This window comes from Geotrypetes seraphini, chromosome 2 (genome assembly GCF_902459505.1).
Source record: "Geotrypetes seraphini chromosome 2, aGeoSer1.1, whole genome shotgun sequence".
NCBI classification, from domain to species: domain Eukaryota; kingdom Metazoa; phylum Chordata; class Amphibia; order Gymnophiona; family Dermophiidae; genus Geotrypetes; species Geotrypetes seraphini.
This window is the reverse complement of record NC_047085.1, coordinates 291,274,801-291,296,873: the sequence shown is the minus strand read 5'-3', so window position 1 is coordinate 291,296,873 and position 22,073 is coordinate 291,274,801. Positions and strand designations below refer to the sequence as shown.

The 22,073-nt window shown below is 45.1% G+C and overlaps 1 protein-coding gene across 3 annotated transcripts in view; it reads right to left on the bottom strand.

Moving 5' to 3' along the window:
- Nucleotides 1-22,073, bottom strand: part of ROPN1L (rhophilin associated tail protein 1 like) — a 208,719-nt gene that overhangs the window by 148,200 nt on the left and 38,446 nt on the right. For all 3 annotated transcript variants that reach the window (XM_033934263.1, XM_033934262.1, XM_033934261.1), the window contains exon 2: nt 8,688-8,846. In XM_033934263.1, the coding sequence (XP_033790154.1) occupies nt 8,688-8,818 (131 nt within the window). In that variant the 5' untranslated portion in view covers nt 8,819-8,846. The remainder of the gene's footprint in view (nt 1-8,687; nt 8,847-22,073) is intronic.

Genomic DNA, 22,073 nt, shown 5'->3' with positions numbered 1-22,073 from the left:
GTACCTGCTAACAACCTCATCCATCAAGTTCAAAGCCAGCCTCATGAAATGGTTACAATCCACGCTCACTGATGGTCAGTTCCCATCAGAACTAGGCGAGATAATAATCACCCCCATACCGAAAGATCTCAAAGCCCCAATTAATAACCCAGCCAACTACAGACCCATCGCCTCAATCCCATTATACGTCAAACTAATAGAAGGTCTTGTAGCACAATATATCTCCAACTACCTAGAAGACCACAACATACTACATCCATCACAATCAGGATTCAGAAAAAACCACAGCACAGAGACACTACTCGTATGTCTAATGGATATAGCCTGACAGCACCTCAGTAAAGGAAACAGGATACTAATCATCCAACTAGATCTTTCAGCAGCTTTCGACCTAGTAGACCACTCCATACTACTCCAGATACTAGACGCCATAGGGATCTCGGGTAGGGTGCTCAACTGGTTCCAAGGATTCCTTAAAACTAGAACTTAAACAGTAAAGTCAAAAGATCTCATATCGGACCCTTGGTCAAACCCCTGTGGAGTACCGCAAGGATCTCCATTGTCGCCCATACTATTCAACCTCTTCGTATCCTCCCTGGGCACAACTCTAGACACCCTAAATATAGTATCATTCTGCTATGCAGACGACATAACAATCCTTCTCCCCTTCAACATTCAAGACCCCAACTCATCAGGACGCCTGAAAACAACATTGGAAACTGTAGAAACATGGATGACTAACCACAAACTGAAGCTGAACACGGATAAAACCAAATTCCTACTGCTAGAAAAAGACAAAAGAACCAACCTTAACTGAATTGGTGGCAAATGCAATCAAATACCCAATACAGCCCTCGCTCAAAATTCTGGGAGTAATGATAGACAGGTGCTGCACAATGCAGATACATACCAACAAAACTATCCAAAAAGCTTTCTTCACCATGCGCAACCTGTGGAAAATAAGAAAATTCTTTGACAAAGTACAATACAGGATCATAGTCCAATCACTTGTGCTAGGACTTGTAGACTACTGCAACATCCTTTATCTACCATGTCCCACCAACATGATTAAACAACTACAGACAGTACAGAACACAGCTCTCAGACTCATCTATTTGCTAGGAAAATATGATCACATCACCAATGCCTATCTAGACTCTCACTGGCTACCGATACGAGCAAGAACCCAATTCAAAATATACTGTCTACTATTCAAAGTACTAAACGGAACTGCACCTATCTACCTAAACAACCGCCTACACCGAAACCTTTCACCCAGAATAAGGAGAACCCAGATCCCGTTCACCTACCCCCCACTCAAAGGCACTAGAAGCAAAAAACTATATGACAACTTACTTGCTACACAGGCGGCGAAACTTGACCCCACCATCTCCAAGCTGCTGATCACAACTACTGACTATAAAGTGTTCCAAAAAGATATCAAAACCATACTATTCAAAAAACACATCCCAACAACCTAATCTCCCCTCATTTCCTATCTCTACCGCACTTTCCTTACAATTCCTCCCTTTCAGGCAACATCTAATCAAGTCTCTATGACGATACTTCAATACATACCCGGAAACATTGTAACCACTAAATATCTCAAAACGTCCGATACCTCTACTTATAAACTGAATCTAGCTTTCTGTAATGTAAGGTTATGCTATGTAAAATAATGTAATGTAAAGTTATGCAAGTACTGTAAGGTAATGCAAAGTAAATCTACGTAAAGCTATGTAAAGTAATGTATGAAAAATTATGTAAAGTAAGGTATGCAAAGTTTGTAAAGTAATGTAAAGTATTGTATTGTCATCGCCTGGAAATGACCAGCCATCTTCTAATGTAATCCGCTTAGAACCGCAAGGTACAAGCGGAATAGAAATCACTAATGTAATATAATGTAATGGTAGGAGTGATTTGCAAAGGGCTGCCAGCTGAGTCATGGTTGGAGCGGATTTTTTGTATTTTTTTCAGGGAAGAAGTTGGACAATGTTTCACCATCTAGGCTTGTTTGTGGGGATTGGTTGTTTCCTTGGGACGCAGTGAAGAAGTTCTTTGTTAGTGCAAATAGACTTCTAGATCTGTTTGGGGCTTTTAGTAAGAGGTTAGAGTAGTAGGCTTGTTTTTCTTTCAGTATGGCTAGTTTATAGTCTTCTAGCCGGTTCTTTCAATAGAAAACCTGAATGACAAAACAGCGCTAATGGGAGACACAGCCTGCACTCTCAGAAGGGGTGCCTGAACTAGGGACCCTCTCCCCCCCCAATTTAAGTGCTAAACCCAGGCTGGTCAGAAACAGAAATACAGCTTACCAGTATCTGTAAGGCAGACAATCAGTGAATCAGAAGACACAGGTTGGGTTTCCTGAATAAAGTGAGGATTTACAAGAAAGATTAGCAGAGGTAAGAACCTAATCTTTCGTTCTTGCACAATTCCACTTTATTCCAGGACCAGTGGGACATAACAAAGCATTCCTGAAAATTCAGGGTGGAGCTGATGAGTCTGCTGCCAATACAGAGGAACCAAAATTGGCAACCTGCTTGGCTGCCACATCAATCCTGTATAACTTGGTGAAAGTGTGCAAGGAGGACCATGCAGCAGCTCTGTAAATCTCATCCAGAGACACAGCTGATGGCTCTACCCAAAAGGAGGAAACTCCTGTGGTCAAATGAGTCCTCATCCCTTCCCTGCCACTACGTAAGCTGCGGAAATGGCAAAGCGAATCCACCTTGAAATAGTAGCCTTAGAGGCAGACGTACCTTTGCGGGCAGGATCCTCCAGAACAAACAGGTGGTTCGAAAGATAAAAGTCATTGGTAACTTCCAAGTACCACAACAAAATCCTGTGCATGTCTAGGGACTGCAGCACTTGGTCCTGGACCTTCGAGCCACAGGAAGCAAACACAAGGAGCCAGACTTTCTGATTCACATGTAAAGCAGAAATCACTTTCGGAAGAAAGAAACAGTATGCATCATCATTGTGGAATCCTTAATACACAGGAAGGGATCCCTGTAGGAAAGAGCCTGAAGCTCCAAAACTCTCTGAGCTGAAGTTATAGCCACAAGGAAGTCCATCTTGACCATAAGATCCATCAAAAATGCCTGCTCTAAAGGCTCATACAATGGACAAGCCAGAGAGCACAGAACCAGATTTAGATTCCATATCAGACAGGGAAGGCGCAAAGGAGGTCACAGCCGAACCATGCCCCGCAGAAAACATACCACATCTGGATATACAACCAATGAGCCCCTCAAAGACCTGCAATGAAAGACCTGAAATCTAAACCCAGAGCGAAGCCACCGCAAGGCTCTTCTTCAGGCCATCTTGCAGAAATTCTAGGACCCAAGTAATCGAAGGAAGAGAAGGGTTCTCCTGTAGGCATGTGCACCACACTTGGTAGCACTGCCAAGCCTTCTCATAGGGTGCTACCGTGGACTTCTGTTTGCTATGAAGCAATATGGCAATGACTGTTGATGAAAAGCCCCGGCCCATCAAGGTCGCGTGTTCATGAGCCATGCCGTAAGCGGTCTGGATCCTGCAGCGTGATTGGCCCCTGCGTGAGGAGGCGAGAGTGACAAGGCAACTGGTGCCCCCAATCCTGCTGGAGCCGAACCAGGTTGGCATACCACGGCTGTCTCAGCCAATCAGTGGTGAGAGTTACAAAGCAAATGGAGCCCCCAATCCTGCTGCAGCCGAACCAGGTTGGCATACCACGGCCGCCTCAGCTAATTGGGAGTCACCAGGATCCCCGGCCCCTCGTGATCTGCTATCCATCTCAACAGACGTCCTATCATGATCCAAGGAGGGAATACATAAAGAAGAACCTCCTGGGGCCAGGGCTGAACCAGAATGTCCAGGCCTTTGCTACTGGCCTCTCGACAACTGTAGAATCGACCAGTCTTCATGTTCACCACAGTCACCATGAGATCGAACCCCAGGGTATCCCCACCTATGCACTATGCAAGCGAATGCTCTTTGAGAGAGAGAGAGAGAGAGAGAGAGAGAGAGAGAGAGAGAGAGAGACCACTCTCCAAGGTCCAGCGTCTGACGCCTGAAAAAATCTGTTTGAACGTTGTACACACTGCACACCTGCCATGTGTGCCGCAGATAGTGCCATAAGGTGCATCTGCCCACCAAAAGAGCAGCAGAGCCTCCATGGTCAGAAAAGGACTCTTTGTGCTCCCTTCATGATTGACATAAGCCATGGCACTGTCCGAGAGCACCCGTATGGCTTGATGATGGAAATGATTCCAGAAATGGAGAAGGGCCAGCCGAATCACCCACAGTTCCAGGAGATTGATCGACCACTTGTGCTCCAAGGGTGCCCACTGGCCCTGCACTGGAACAGATATGCACACTGCTCTCCAGCCCTTGAGACTCACATCCATCAACAGGATCACCCAATCCGAGATCCAGAGCAGGAGGCCCCTAGACAACAAGGGGGGACGCAACCACCACTCCACACTGTTGTGCACCACTGCTGACCAAGGCAGGGGCACAAGGAATGATGTGGATACCAGCACGACAGCAGAGTCTCCTGCAGAGGATGCAGCCTGGCTCTTGCCCATGGGACCACATCGATCGTCACCAACATGGTCCCCAAGACCTGGAAATACTGCCACGCCATCGGGGTTGGAGTGGCCAGGAAGGTTCTGATGACCTAGAAAAGCTTCTCTTGACAGGACACGAGTAGAAAAACCTTGTTCTGCCCCATGTGAAATCGAACTCCCAGGTACTCCAAATCCTGGGAGGGCTCGATGTGACTCTTCTGGAAGTTGATCACCCAGCCCAGACATTGCAGCAACTGTACTACTTGCTGTACCGCCTGATGCCCCTCGGACAGAGAGGGAACTCTGATCAACCAGTCGTCAAGATACGAGTGAACCAGATCAGACAGGGAGCGAAGATGGGCTGCCACCACCAGCATCACTTTGATGAAAGTCTGGGCTGCCATCGCCAATCCAAAGGGGGAGCCATAAACTGAAAATGCTTCCCCAAGACATGGAACTGCAGAAACCTCAGGTGGTCTGAGAAAATGGGAATGTGGAGATATGCCTCCGTCAAATCTAGTGAGGCCAGAAACTCCCCCGGTGCCACTGATGCTATCACTGAGCGCACTGTCTCCATGTAGACACGTGGCACTTTTAGAGCCGCATTGACCGCCTTGAGGTCCAGAATCAGCCTCCAGTCGTCGGATCCTTTCTTTGGAACGTGTATTTCCCAGAGCCCAAGTCTTGCTCTGGCACAGGTTCGATTGCCACAAGATCCAAAAGTCTGCAGATCACCTTCTCGGGGTGGCCTGCAGAGGAATGCAGAAAATACTTGGTTAAGAGGACATAGAAACTCCAATTTGTGGCCATAGCGGTCGGAAGTGATGGGACTCCCATTTTGCCAGAAAGGCTGACAACCCCCCCCCCTCCGATGAAGATGGTGGCCTGGCATCAGAACTGTTTCTTAGTGGGAGCTGCCGGCCGTCTTGTCGCTGACTGCTGATGGTTAGTCCCGCTGAAGTGTGGTCTGGTAGACGAAGAGGACCGTTGAACTGAGGAAGAACCTGAGTATGAATGGGAATGCTGAAAGGGATGAAAATTAGAATGTTCTGAACTACTGGAAGGGCGGGGCCTGCTCCCAGGCAATGCCTTGGGTTTGCAATCCTGGCCATAAGGTCATCCAGACCTGGGGCAAACAGGAGCTGACCCTTGAAAGGCAACCAGCTCAATGTAGCTTTAGATTATAAATCACCAGACCATTGCCTGATCCAGAGCATTCTGCGAGACTAAACATATTAGGCACCAAGCTTGGCGAAAACTTTCAAGATGTCGTACAAGGCATCAACCACTCCAGAAATTAGAAAATCCAAATCACGCAGCACCACAGGATCATGGTGCAGCTTAGAATTACACGACCGAGCAACAAAAGATGAGGCCATCGCCGCTTTGACACCAGCCACGGCCGAGTCAAACAGACGCTTAAGGATGGAATCCACGCCATCAGTCCTGAACATCCTTCAGGACTACCCCTTCATCTGTGGGAAGAGATGTGCGCTTGGTGACCTGCGCCACCGAAGAATCCATCTTCAGAGAAAAAAAGGCCATGGGATAAAGCCTCGCCATGGCCCATGTGCATGTCAGGTGGAGACAGGAGACTCATTCTACTGCGAAGGGAACAGGAATGGATCTACCGGATGAAGTCAGAAGAGCCTGGAGGTTTAAATGCTAAAATAGACTGGCACCTTTTCTTGTGACTCTTCGTGATGTTCTATGATTTTTTCATGGATGTTTTTATGATTTTTCCATGAACTTTGAAATGTTTTGGGACTACACCACTGTGCTGGTTCTACCCCGGAGGCAGAGCTGTAGGCTCTTTAATCTATAACAGCTGTTTTGTCACATGATGCATGCTACTGCGTGAGCACGTATATATTTCAGCGGCTCGAAGAGATCGCTGTCTTTGCCATTGTGAACTGATAAAAGTCGGCCGAGTGAGTACATTGACACAGAGGGAGGTGTTTTACTCCTTGCTTGTTTTAATCTCATTGCTGTTTTTCTATGCAGGAGTCCACCGCCCTGACGCAGCCTTGTAGCAAAACGTCAGCGGGATTGAACAAGCGAAGACAGCAATTAAGAGACTTGATTTTTGAATGAACACCCTGCCTAAGCTAAGTCATTTTTTCATCTAAAGTTTTCATCTAAATATTTGTTGCAGTATAATATCAGGCAGGAGGGGGAGGGAGGCCGATGAGGTAGTTTCCCTATCAAGTGTGACTGATGAGCAGATTGCTGGCAGCACACGGGGATCTGAGGCCCCTCCTCTAAACATAAGAGTTCATCTTTAAGGTTAGCTTGAGTGTGGAACACTCACCACTGACCTTCTGGATTGTCCCAGATATCTGAAAGGACATGAAACACATCAGGGTTATCAGGGAAAAAAGCAGATTGTGGATTCTGGTTACTCATAAAAGAACATTTAGCAGTGATCCGACTGCACTTCAATTCCTGCAGAGATTCAGAAATTAAATCTATAAGGTGTGCGGGCTTGAAAAATCTGTGCACTGTGGGGTCATCCACCAAATCACAGGTCCCACACTGATCTGCATCATGGCAATCCGCAAGATTCACATCTACGGCCGCCGCAGTACCACCCAGTGAAAGCAGAGGAATCGAAAGAGTGTCCGCCACAACAGGGGGCACCGCAATTTATACTCCGGAGCCCACGCAGGGAGACAAGAGGAAAGACCCTGATCCACTGGAGCAGGAGCCCCTGTGACTGGCACAGGAGCCAACGGAAGAGAAACAAGTAGAGACTTTTTAACTAAGTATGCTTGCTAAAGCATATTCACAAAATCCAGAGGAAAAAGGTCCCCTGCGGCGGGAGCCAACTTCTGCGGCCCAGATTTGAAATGCTTGGAAGACTTTTGATATGGGCCACAGCACATGTGGAGCACAGTTGCGCATCCAACAGCCATCCACTGCAAATGAAGCATGAATCCATTCCATCCTGTCCTGGGAGGCCATCTATGACGTTTTCTTGAAAAATTGAAGCTCAGAAGTATGAAAAAAATACTTTAATTCATAAGAACATAAGAATTTGCCTCGGCTGGGTCAGACCAGAGGTCCATTGCACCCAGCGGTCCACTCTCGTGGCGGCCCATCAGGTCAATGACCTGTAAAGTGATCTTTTGTCTAGAACCTGTTCTTCCCTAATCCTTTATATCCTTCAAACCCCTTTTCAAATCAGGAAAAATCTAAGATGGCCACCACGGGTGCTGATTTTGAAGAAAAATAGTCAGGGAAAAGAACAGGAACCCTGAGAAAACAGCGATTTTAGGATTATAGAGGTGGGGAGGGGGTACAGCATGCAGGGAAACCACCCAGAAAACCCTTTTGAAGACCCCCCAAAATCACTGATTCAGGCTGTCAGCCTCTTACTCACTGTTACATGTGCTTTCTGATAGAAGCTGCAGGCAAAGCTGAACACAGCATACAGGGAGATCCTGAACTTCAGGGAACTGGAAACCTGGATTTCAAGTCTTGACTGCCCCAATGGCCTGACCACCACGTCCGCCACCTGTGGACACACCGCGCAAACCCCTGGCGGAGGGACGCAGTCTGCTCTGATCCCGGTTGCGCTTCCACACCCGCTAGGAGATGGACCTGGGGTGAGCTAGCTCCCAAGGGAAAGACTCCAGAGCCCCGATCTGATGTGCAGGCTGTCCAGGGGGCTTACTGAAGAGCAGGGAACCCTCCAGAAGCAGACATTCTCAAACAGTCTGTGATCTCCCACTGCAAGGATGTCCCTGCAGGGAACCTCCATAGCAAGAGGGCAAAACCGCATCCGAAAAGTACTGAAATTACTGAAAAAAAATCACTAAAAGAAACATGAGTAGAAAAGATAAGCTCCTACAGCCAGGAATTTAAGACTGAAGGTACAGAAGGAGCATGCTCAGTGATGAGTATGAGAGTATAAAAGCTTCATATATTTGAAGCTTCCTACAGATCCCTGGTGGGAGGAGACAGACAACCTTCTGGTCCCAGAACAAATTGGGATTGTAAAAGAATCTCCTTTTAATGGTAGATCCATTATAGCACAGTAGGTAGGCACAAATCTGTAGACTGGATTGACCAAGTGATGTGTATTGTAGGCTTGTCAAACTCTTTCCACATTTTCTTTTCTGCTAATGTACTTACGCATAAGACCACTGTAGCGGATCATGAGGCTGGGTCCTGATGGCAGCTTTAGTAAATTGTTTCAAGATATCTGGAAGCTCAGGAGGAATATTAATCTGCTGAGCGCAGAACATGGTATCTGGAAGTGGCATGGTTAGTATGTGGCTGAACAGCAAAAACCTAAAAGAAAACCAAATAAAATTTGACTTGGGGATAGCTTTGTTTCTTGATTTATATATTCTGTTGAAGCAGAAAAGAAACAGAGAATCTGGATAAGTATTTATCTTAAGAAAGATTTGGGAAAATTCTCATCACACAAAGGCAAATTTCACCATCAGTAAGATTATTTAATCAATCTCTAGGTCAGGGGTGCCCACACTTTTTGGGCTTGCGAGCTACTAAAATGACCAAGTCAAAATGATCTACCAACAATAAAATAAAAAAAAAAAACACAACGCACACTGTACGCATAGAAAATGTTAATTATCATTCCTATTCCAGGGTTTTTCAAAGAGGTCAAAGCAGATGACTCTCTGCACTCTCACCTCAGTAACAACCATACAAAAATACCCCCTCCCTTTTTACTAAACCACGATAGCAGTTTTTAGAGCGCAGGGAGCTGCGCTGAATGCCCAGCAATGCTCTCGACAATCATAGGCTCCCTGCGCTAAAAAAACTCTATTGCGGTTTAGTAAAAGGGGACCTTAGTGTAAAACATAGACAGCAGATATAAATTCAGACACATTTTGATCACTAAATTTAAAATAAAATCATTTTTCCTACCTTGTCTGGTGATTTCATGATTCTCTGGTTGCACTTTCTTCTTCTGACTGTGCATCCAATCTTTCTTCCCTTCTTTTAGCCTGTATGCTTCCTCTCCTCCAGACCTCGTTCCCTCCCCCAACTTTTCCTTCCTCTTCCCTGCCCTTTCTTTCTCTCTGCCTCCCTTTCTTTTTTTCTGTTTCTCTTCTTTCCTTCTGTCTCCCTGCCTGCCCTTTTTCTTTCTTTCTCCCTGCCCTCCCCCAAGCCACTGCCACTGCCATTGGGAACCAGGACTCAAACGCCACCAATAACAGACCCCAAGCTCTCCCTGCTTCGGCCAACCAGCATTCCTCTCCCCGACGTCAATTCTGCCGTCGGGAAGAGGAAGGCTGATCAGCCCAAGATCATGATCAACCTATTGGGGGAAATGCTGCCGGGTCCTGCCTTCGCGGAAACAGAAAGTAGGCAGGACCCGGCAGGAAGAAGAACAAATGTTTCACTAACCTGTCTCCCGCATTAGCCCGTAGCAAATGCTTGCTTCAGGGCTCTCAACATGTGCGTGCCAGCTTCCCTTCTCCCCCCCCCTCCCCCAGATATAACTTCCGGTTTCGGAGGGAAGAGAAGGAAAGCCGGCACGCACACGTTAGAGCCACGGAGCATAAGTTCGCTACGGGCTGAAATCTCCAAGCCTGTTTTTTTTTTTTTTATGTTCAGCAGCGGTGGCAGCAGCAGATGACAGCTGGGCAGACCGCCCAGCTAAAAGGCCCTAGAGAGAACACTGGAGAGGAAGGCTGATCGGCCCGGTAGATCAGGACGGCAACACGAGTCTATCACGGAGCCCGGGATGGGCTCCGCGATGGACTCGCGTTGCCTTCCTGAGCTACTGGTCGATCGCGATCGACGTGTTGGGCACCCCTGCTCTAGGTAGTCAGTTCCTCTGAAATGATACACAGACAATTCAGGAGATGTGGTGCATCATTTTAGAAAGCATGTCCAACTCAGAATGTGGACATCCATGTCAGAATATCACAAATGTACATCTACCTCATATGTATTCTAGAACAAGATATAGCCTTTTCTAAAATACATGCAAGATGGATGTCCATGTACTTATAGAAATGTCAAGTATGAACATCCATTTTGCAAACTGAAATGTCCAAATTATGAAAGGGGGAAACAAGGGGCATGGACGTCTGTGTGGCCACATAGGAACATCCATCTTTTATAAAATGGTTACACAGATGTCTGTACAGAGCAACAGGATAGCCTAATGATTAGAGCAGTGGGTTGAGAATCAAGGGATCCAAGTTGAAATCCCACTTCAGCTGTTTGTGATTTATTTTTAATTATGAGATCAACAGGAACAAAAAAAAAAATAACTATTGTACCTGAATGTACATACTTCAATCGCCTTCAGGTTTGCAAGTATCTTATATATTCAGGTACATGGTGGGTATTTTTCCATCTTAGAGTGCTCACAATTATATATATATATATATATATATATATATATATATATATAAATAATAAAAGAGCTGGTGCTTCAACCTGGTTCCCTTGATTCTCAGTTCACTGCATTAATCATTAGGCTACTCTTCTATTCTGTTAAAAAAATGCCCATTAACACCTAAAGCTTTGATAGAGCAAGTATCCCTTGTTTCACAATCAGTGGAGAGGGAGGGGAACAGCAACCACTGGGGAATTAAGGAGGTGTTACACATTGATCCTTCCAATTGACAGCTGCTAAATCTTGAGCACCTTTCTGTAACCTGGATGTGATATGTACCAGGTTTCAATAACAACATATATTTTTTAGACTTGAGCTTCCATATTTTGGGCACTCCCTAGTTCCACTCAAATTGTGCCCCCTTGCCAAATGGGCAAACAGCAGTGACATCCATATCCTGCCTTTGGAATTTGGACATCCATGCAGTACAGATGTCTAAAGGAGAAATTATGTCTTATCTGATAATTTTCTTTCCTTTAGTTATCTACACTATTCTGCACAAGTGGTTGTTATCCCCTCCTACCAGCAGATGGGTGTAGAGAAAAAGCACAGTTACTTACCGTAACAGGTGTTATCCAGGGACCTCAGGCAGCTATTCTCACATATGGGTGATGTCATCCATGGAGCCCGGATGCGGACACCTCACAAGCAGACTTGCTTGAAGAAACTCAAAGTTTCGAGTCGTCCGCACCGCGCATGCGTGAGTGCCTTCCTGCCCAGCACAGGGCGCGTCTCCTCAGTTCAGATAGCTAGCAGAGAAGCCAACCAGGGGTGGTGGGTGGGTTGTGAGAATAGCTGCCTGCTTTCCCTGGATAATACCTGTTACGGTAAGTAACTGTGCTTTATCCCAGGACAAGCAGGCAGGTATTCTCACATATGGGTGACCTCCAAGCTAACCAGAATGGGATGGTGGGAGTGCTGGCAACTTAGGAGAATAAAGTTTGTAATACTGATTGACCAACTGTCCATCCCGTCTGGAGAAAGTATCCAGACAATAATGAGAAGTGAAGGTATGAACCGAGGACCAAGTAGCAGCTATACAAATTTCCTCAATAAGTGTAGATCTGAGGAAAGCTACTGAAGCTGCCATTGCTCTGACTTTATTGGCTGTGACTTTACTGTGAAGAGGTATTCCAGCCTGGGCATAGCAGAATGAGATAAAAGCCTCCATCCAGTTGGAGATGGTACACTTAGAAATAGGATGTCCCAACTTATTTGGATCAAAGGAGACAAAAAGTTGAGCAGTTCTGTGTGGTTTGGTGCATTCCAAGTAGAAGGCCAAAGCACGTTTACAGTCCAGAGTATGAAGAGCTGATTCTCCAGGGTGAGAATGAGGCTTTGGAAAAAACAATGGAAGTACGATTGATTGGTTGAGATGAAATTCTAAGACCACTTTAGGTAGGAATTTTGGATGAGTACGAAGAACCACCTTGTCATGATGGAACACAGTAAATGGTGGGTCAGTAACTAAAGCTTGTGGTGGGTCAGTAACTAAAGCTTGCAGCTCACTGACTCGTTGAGCAGAAGTGAGGGCAATGAGAAACACCACTTTCCAAGTGAGATACTTCAGATGAGCCTTATCAATTGGTTCAAATGGAGGCTTCATGAGTTGAGTAAGGACAACATTGAGGTCCCAAACCACAGGAGGCAGTTTGAGAGGAGGTTTGACATTGAAAAGTCCTTTCATGAATCTGGAAACCACTGGATGAGCAGAGAGGGGTTTCCCTTCAATAGGCTGATGAAAAGCCGCAATTGCACTGAGATGGACTCGTATAGAAGTAGACTTGAGGCCAGAACTGGATAAGTGCAAAAGATAGTCCAAAACAGAAGACATGGAGGAATGCTGAGGCTCCTTATGATGGGAAAGTTTCAAGTTTTATTGGTTTTTAATATACCGACCATCAAACGAATATCTGGACGGTTTAAAATGATTCTAAAAAGCGATAAAAGTAAGATAAAAATGTTGGCATTAAAAATAAATAGGTGAACATAGATAACATAGACTGGACAGACTTGAAAGTGAGGGTAAAAGGGAAGGGAAGGGAAAAGTTACATGTTGAAGAAGAAATGGAGACAGTGGGAAAGGGGAAAGAACATATGGATAGGTCGCTTTATCAAAGCGGTTGGTTGTAATTAGAAAAGGAAAAGAGAGAGAGGATAGAAAGAGAGAAAAAAGAAAAAAAGAGAGAAAGAAAATAAGAGAAGAAATAAAGAGGGAGAGTTAAAGGTAAGTCTAGACGTAGCTAAAGGCATCACGAAATAAAAAAGTCTTTAGGCTTATCTTAAATTTGTCTAAATGTTGTTCAGAAAAACACCATGTAAAAAATCTAGTCCATTTTTGGTGATAGCATTGTCTAGTTGTAAGCTTTCTAGAAGCTTCTAAAATGTCTCTTACAAATTGAGAAAACTGAAGAGGGGTTATGTTGAGAGGTACCAGGCTGTCAGGTGTAGAGACTGCAGGTTGGGATGAAGCAGAGTTCCTTGAATCTGTGTAAGCAGAGAAGGAAAAACTGGTAGAAGGTATGGCTCCCTGCTGTTGAGTTGAAGTAGAAGGAAGTACCAGGGTTGTCTAGGCCACAGTTCTTCAAACGCCAGTCCGCGGACCGGTGCCGGTCCGCAAAAAAACCTTGCCGGTCCGCAAAGGATTCGGTCCCCGCCGCAACGAAAGGCCGGCGTCAGCTAATTTGCAACTTCCTGTTGCAGTCGCTGTGCCGGGACTCCTGCCTTCGCCGGACTCCTGCCTTCCACCGCGTTTGCCTCCTGCCTTGTCTCCGCACCTCCAGACCAGCAGCGGCAGCTCTGTGTACTTTTAACTTCGGGGCCTTTGCTAGGCCGGCCCACATCGCATCATCGAAGTGGGCCGGCTATCATAGGCCCCGAGGCTGCCGAAGTTAAAAGTACACAGAGCTGCCGCTGTTGATCTGGACTCTTGGGCCGCTGAAGGAGGGCAAAGAGCAGCTGTCCTGGTGGTTTCCCTTCCTCTCGCCTTTGCAGGTCCCTTTTTTTTTTTCTTTCAAACGGCAACAGGCCCCAGCATCGACATCAATCAAGTAAGTTCAACTGTTCCTTGCAAGCAGTTCTGCTCGGCCAAAGCTTCCCCTCTGACATGAGCCACCCTCAGGGGAAAGAAAGTGACCCGCAAAGGTGAGGGGAAGGGGGGCAGATGATGGAAGTGAGAAGAAGGGAGAGAGAGCAGAAGGCAAATGGATGTCAGTTGAGAGGGGAGAGCAGATGCTGAATGGAAGTGGGGAAAGAACACATACTGGATGGAAGGAGGAGATAAATAAAGGGGGAAGAAAATAGTAAGATAATGGAGGGGTGAGGGAAAGGGGTGACAAGCTGTGGGTAGACACAGTGAAAAGAGGGAAACGGGACTAAATAGTAAGAAATAATTTAATTTAGATGGAGGCAGAAAATAGAGAAGGAATACCAGAGAAGAAAAGGGAAGAGAGAGCAGAGAATGATATCAGATCTGAGTGGAGGAAATGAGAAGAGAGAGATGCTAAAAACCACAGGGGGGAGGGAAGGACAGAGATGCCAGACCATGAGGGGAACAGAAGGAAGATGATGGATGCCAGACCAAATTGGGGGGGGGGGGGCAGGAGGAGAGATGGCAGGGAAAGACAGACAGTGAATGGAAGGGGCAGATGCTGGACTGAAGAGACAGAGAAGGTTATCATGCCGCTGTACTGGGCCATGGTACGCCCTCACCTGGAGTACTGCGTCCAGCACTGGTCACCGTACATGAAGAAGGACACGGTACTACTCGAAAGGGTCCAGAGAAGAGCGACTAAAATGGTTAAGGGGCTGGAGGAGTTGCCGTACAGCGAAAGATTAGAAAAACTGGGCCTCTTCTCCTTGAGCAGAGGAGATTGAGAGGGGACATGATAGAAACATTCAAGGTACTGAAGGGAATAGACTTAGTAGCTAAGGACAGGTTGTTCACCCTCTGCAAGGCAGGGAAAACGAGAGGGCACTCTCTAAAGTTGAAAGGGGATAGATTCCATACAAACGTAAGGAAGTTCTGTGGTAGAAAGCTGAAACGCTCTTCCAGAGGATGTTATAGGGGAAAACACCCTCCAAGGATTCAAAACAAAGTTAGACAAGTTCCTGCTGAACAAGAACGTGCGCTGGTAGGGCTAGTCTCAGTTAGGGTGCTGGTCTTAGACCAGAGGGCCGCCGCGTGAGCGGACTGCTGGTCATGATGGACCTCTGGTCTGACCCAGCAGTGGCAATTCTTATGTTCTTATGTTCTTAGGGCAGACACTGGCTGGAAAAAAGTGAAAAGGCAATGAAAGCAGAAACCAGAAACGACAAAAGGTAGAAAAAAATAATTTTATTTCTATCTTGTGATTCAAATATATCAGATTTGAAATATGTATCTTGCTAGACATAACTGGGGAGTGCAAAGCCCAGGCAGTGCTTCTTTAGCTTCCAGCTGGCTTAGGGCTCTCTATGACCAGGGGGAAGTTGCCCTAGTTCCACTCCCCTAACACCATTCCTGTCATGTGTGACTGTGGTATTCTGGTACATGATATTTGTGTAGCATTCTGTAATAATTTGGCTTATTCAGTTTTCTTCATAGTAGAGGGGATATATGTGAAGGGGAGGGGAGACAGGGGTTTTGTTGATCTTTGCTTTGTATTATTTGTATTTATAAAATGACAATTGTATAGAATATTGGTTCTTTTTATACTTTAATAAAATATGTTCAATATAAAATCATAACTATTTGAGGCTTGTGCGGATGGGATCAGATGGTTTGTGGGACCGAGCTCGCGGGGACGGGGCAGCGATGGTTTTTTAAAAAAAATTTCAGTCTTAGTAGTTTGCCGGTCCACAAAATAATTATTTTATTTTTGCCGGTCCATAGGTGTAAAAAGGTTGAAGAACACTGGTCTATGAAAAGGATTCAGGTCCCAATTCCTGCCCCATACTTTCTCTGTCTCTGTCATATGTAAGTCAAGGCCAAAGGGGAAATCTGTCTGCTTCCGATCCTTGGAAAGCTGCTGGATAATCACCAGGCTGGAAAAAATGGGTAGGAATCTGTGGAGAGAAAGGAGAAGTGCAAGACACGTTTCTTTGAACAAGCCCTAATATTTCAATTAGCTTTTGGACGTATTCCTCCTGTATCAAGGGAAAATCTACCCATGGGGCGGGGAAAGGTCATCCCGTGAGAACCTCAAAGGGAGAACAGCCAGATGTCTGTGCATACAGAAAGAGATACTTGAAAAGAAATGCTTGGAAAGCATTCCAAATATCATTCAGCAGCTGTACTCCAATGTGATCCAAATAAGAGATAGAAAACAAGAGAAACCATGTTGCCTGTACTGAACGTGGCAACATGCAACAATACCAATTCATGTACTTGACATAGCTATGGCAAAAGAGCGACAATACTCACTTACTTAAGGTTCTTAATTGAACAATCCAAAAGGATATGTTTTTGTGTGCTACATATAACTATTATGCACCTCAGAGAGACCATACTGATGTACTGAATGTATTCAGAAATGTATATTGAATGGATCATATGTAGGGAACACCACGAAATAAATGCTGTATAAAATAAAGCTTTTTCTTATAACCCCTAACTAAACTATATTCAGAATATAAAAGCTAAAAGTAAAAGAACATTGCGCAGTTAGGCTAGTAAGAAGTGGAAAAAGAGCTCTAAAAATGGCCAATATTATGTATCCTAGGGTACCCACTAAACTAAAACAAGTAGACATGACACAGACAAAACATAAAGTTTTTAAACGTGGAGCTATTTCTCCATCTGTCAAGTGTGCAGGGCTGAATTTAACTCTGCAAATAAACACATTGATATAAAAAAACCAAAACAACAAATAATGTATATCATAACCATCTCATATTTGAAAAAAGGCATAAAGCTAATGTCTCTTTGGAGCGTCTCTATCTCTGCAGTGATAAAGAGGACCCATGGAAAACATTAGAAATATCTGTGCCAAAACGGATCTGGGATGGCTATTTATAAATCCGGAAAAAAACCATTTTAAATTAGCAACATCCTAATTTCAGCTAAAACAATAGAAAGGAATTGTATTTTCCAATTTATTTTCAATTCACAACCGTGCCAGCTGTAATTATTGAGCTATATATATCTGTATCAAGGAGCAAAAGGTCAAGAATGAAAATATCACTAGCAAGAAGTTAAAATGTCGAGCGAGCACTACGATAACCAATACCATGATATTGGGCAATGAATAAGGGAGAGCTAGCAGCTGGTATCCAGGGTTTCCCCTCTTTGCACCAAAGTCCGTCCAAAAGGGCGGCTTTGGGCACCTGCCAAACGCCAGGCATCAAATTCAGAGGAGGGGGTGGAAAAAGAGAGGAAGAGAATCCTGTTCACCCGTGAAACCCAAAAGCCTATTTAAAAGAAGGGCTTGAACATCGTGAAAAGTATGAAGGGTAATGGGGTGACCTAGGATCAGAGAAGTAACCATCTCTACCACAATAGCACAAGCAGCCAGGGCTTTCTTGAACAGGAGTGACTATAAAAAAAGGCAACAGAGCGTAATTTACCGCCATGTTCTCCCTTCATGGTGTTACAATAGTCCCAAACAAAGAGATAAAACATGTGGGCATAAGCAGGAAAACCCAAACTTGAGCTAGAAACCAAAGCACATCTTAAATGTCCAACATTTCATAAGTCCATCTGATAAGAGCAGTCATTTCAGAAACCAGGGTCTGTCTCAGAATCTGGTCATAGAAGGAACAAGCAGAGATCCATTGGCGGCAGTGACCAATCATAGCAAGAAAAGTAAGCATGTCTTTCTTGGTAGCTGGGTGGGGCAGACCCAGAATAGCAGCAATGCAGAAAGTGCAGATTTTCCTCTGACCATGAGACAAGACAAAACCCAGGTATTTCACTTCAGATGTACACCAGTGCAGTTTATTTCATGACACCTTGTGACCACACACAGACAACCATTATATCAGCCTGACAGGTCTCCTGAATTATGGAACACAAAAGTTGTACAAAATGAGAATAGGACCATGAGGGGCAGTGCATGACTTGTAGAATAGCCCGAAGGACATTCCACACTAGGTATACTGTTGCTTAAAGGTGAAGGCAGAAAAAAGAGCTGAAAAGCTTCACCAACAGGGACTAAAATAAAACATTCTTTAGGAAAATGACAGAAAAAAATCATTGGCTGCCGATGGAATGGTGGAAGAAACATAAGGGCAATGAGAATTACCAAAACATTAACAGCCCGAAAATCTAGGACGAAACAGGGAATGCCATCAGCTTTGGCAACAAGAGCGATGGGTGTATTATAAGAAGAGATGGTGGTTTTGATAATGCCGGAGAAAAGTCAAGAGACAAGCAGTGGAATCTCACCTTACTGCTTTATAAAACCAAGAATGAGTAATTTCAAAGAAGCACTATAGGGGGTCAGTGGAAGCCCAAACAGAGAAGTCTGGGGGAAGGGACAAAAACATTCATGCACAGACCCTGATAATGAAAGCAAAGAACAGATTAGCTTTGCTCTGCACAAGAAAGAAAACCTCTAAAACGGAATTTTTTCTTTTTCTTGTTTCTTTTTTTAACTACAAGGGAAAGATCTTAGACTGACTCAAACAGCGCTTTCAATTCATTCCACATAACAGCATGTCCTACCTCAGTAGTAAACATTGGTGACACAGAAAGATGGGAGCAAAAGGAAAAAATGTCATACATACACACAGCCGTACAAGTCTCATTTGTCTAGGAGTAAGTGCCTTTATGACTCATTACAAAAGCAATATAACAATGCAAAAATATTCGCTTATCTTACCTTATAAGCGAGGTACAGTAATAAGAGACAATAAAATCTTATACTCTATAAAAGTTTTAACCTTACAAATGACAGAGTGGGCAGGGGGGTTCTATAAATAATTTCATTCTTTCCGAAAGAATGGCAGCTGCTTATATATATGAGGGGCGCTTACCAAAAGTACCCCGAGATTTTTCCCAAAAAAACTCCATAAGAGAACCCAAAGCTTGAACTTAAAATAAAGGGTTGGGTACAGGTCACCACTACCCAGTGAGTATTAAAGAACAGAAAAAATTCAGAGATACTCACAAAATACCGGTGATATCATCTGCCCATCGCGGACAAGCCCCCAACTGAAAAGGATTCAGGTCCCAATTCCTGCCCCATACTTTCTCTGTCTCTGTCATATGTAAGTCAGGTACCTGGGGACACATCTTAAAGACCAGAAACCATCTTTCAAATATGTCCGTCTTTTATTATGAGTTTCACATATTTATACGAATCAGGTTTGCCAGCATGTGTCAGCATTTTTCCTAGCTAGAGATTGAAGTCCACAGAGGGTCAGAAAAAGCCTTAACCAGCAGAGCTTCTTAACTAAAGCTGTCTGTAAATACGGCTTAACAAAACAATTGAATTCACTTCACATTATCTCTGTTTAAACATTACCTGTCCTTGTATTCTCTTCAAGGAAGGGAAAGATAAACAGGGCCTACCTTTGCATCTTTAAACAACATATGCCTAAGGACACTTACTAAAGTTCTGATACGTGTCCCTTCAGTCTAGGCCACCGAGGAGCAATTAGAATCATGGTGGCATGATCGTTCTTCAATTTGACCAGAGTCTTGAGAATGAGAGGGAATGGAGGAAATGCGTAGAGGAAAAGATTCATCCATTCCAGAAGAAAAGTATCTTCCTCGAGGTGGTGAGGAGAGTATATCTTGGAGCAGAACTGAGGCAGTTTGTAGTTGTAGGGAGCTGCAAAGAGGTTTATCTGTGGCGTTCCCCACTGTGAAAAAATGTGACGAAGAGGCGAGGAATGGAGAGTCCATTCGTGAGGTTGCAGGAGACGACTCAAGTTGTCCGCCAAGCAACTTTGTCCCTTGAATGTAGACAGCTTTGAGAAAGGTGTTGTGGCGGATTGCCCAGTCCCAAATCTTTAGAGCTTCTTGACAAAGGGAGACAGACCCTGTCCCTCCTTGTTTGTTGACATAATACATGATGACTTGGTTGTCTGTTCGAACGAGGACTACTGTGTCATGAAGTAGATGTTGAAAAGCATGGAGAGCTTTGAGGATCGCTCTGAGTTCCAACTGATTGATATTACACTGACGATCCGTACTGGTTCAGAGGTTTTGAGTACGGAGACCATCAAGATGAGCGCCCCAAGTGTAGGTTGAAGAGTCTGTCATGATGACCTTCTGATGAGGGGACGGTTGAAAAAGCAAGCTTCTGGAAAGATTGGAAGAGAGCATCCACCAACGGAGAGACTTCTTTAAGGAAGGAGTGACTGAAATGTGTCGAGAAGGAAGGTCGCAAACTTGCGTCCATTGAGATGCCAGTGTCCACTGAGGAATTCTGAGGTGAAGTCTGGCAAAAGGAGTCATGTGTACTGTGGAGGCCATATGACCCAGGAGTACCATCAAGTGTCTCGCTGAGAAGGAAGAGCGGGAAGACACTGTGTGACAAAGTTGAAGAAGAGCACTGCAGCCTGCGTCGAGGTCGAAACCGGCACGAACGAGGCAGGCTTGAGCAGACTCGAGGCCGAAGATGTAGAATCGTTAGTCGAAGGCGTGGCGCTCTGGGAAGAGGGCAGTACCGGGGACGCCTCCATGCCAAACAGCGACTCCCACAAAATACAGCGACGCTTAAACGCACGTGCTGTGAGCGTGGAGCAAGGCCGGCACGATTTCAGAAGGTGTTGAGGCTGGAGACACTGAAGACAGCATCGATGCGGGTCCGTCAACGAAATCGCGCGCTGGCACTTGACACACTTTTAAAAACCGGTAACAGGCCGGGACATAGGCTGAAAAAGCTCCGCCGCAAGGTCGACGCCACGGGGCCACGGCCACGCGACCTGCCCGGTCGAATGATCGAACAAAATTTTTTTTTTTTTAAATAAAACAATAAAATGTAACGTGAGCCAACAGGAATGAGCACAAAAAACCAAACCCGCAGGCACAGAATGCACAAAAAAGGAACTTCGCACAGAGGGTTTCAAAGGCAAACTTCTCAGCTCCGCGGAAGTGAAAGAACTGAGGAGACACGCCCGGTGCATCGGGCAGGAAGGCACTCGCGCTTGCGCGGTGTGGGCAATTCGAAACTTCTAAAAGTTTCTACAAGCAAGTATGCTTGTGAGATGTCCGCATCGGGGCTCCGTTGGATGACGTCACCCACTAGTGAGAATACCTGCCTGCTTGTCCTGGGATAAAGTGAACGAAGTTAAACTCAGAGAGTCAAAGACGGACTTCTTGGCTCCGTGGAAAACTGAGAACTGAGGAGACGCACCCTGTGCTGGGCGGGAAGGCACTCGCGCACGTGTGGTGCGGGTGACTCGAAACTTCGAATTTCTTCAAGCAAGTCTGCTTGTGAGGCGTCCGCATCTGGGCTCCGTCGATGACGTCACTCATATGTGAGAATATCTGCCTGCTTGTCCTGGGATAAATTAAGTATTAACAGTGACCTCACTAGTATTATCAGGTATTGCTCCCTGGAAAGATCTAGTATGCTGTATGCATTTGCCAAAGTAGCAGAAGGTCCCTTTTTGTAATGTACCCTTGCCCTATCAACCATTGCAGCTGCAAAGATAAACACAACGATAATACTACACAGTGACACTCGGTACCGTGTGTACTCTGGGATATAGCAATTTCTCAGGAAGCCCATACAAATATAAATTGTGATATTTGTGATTTGTCTCTTCTCTTTCATTCTTTTATTTTTTTGCATACTGTAAAGGAAAGCTCAGAGCACACCCACAGTCCTGGGCCTAAGTCTTCTGAGGGCATAAGAGTTGCCACACTAAAACAGTCCGAAGGTCCATCAAGCCCCAGTATTAAGTTTTCAGCAGTGGCCAATCCAGTTCACAAGTACCTAGCAAGATCCCAAGAAAGTAAAACAAAGATACTTACCTGCAGCAGGTGTTCTCCAAAGACAGCAGGCTTCTATTCTCTCATGTGGGTGATGTCATCCACAGAACCCAATATAAACATTACCAGGTACACTGTTACTTTAAATCTTTAGGCAGTGCCCATACCACGTGCATTCTAATGCCTTCAACGTCAGGTCGCGAGACCATTAGTTCAGTAACAAAGCTAAGAAGTGTATTAGGGGAGGTGGGTGGGTTGTGAGAATATATGT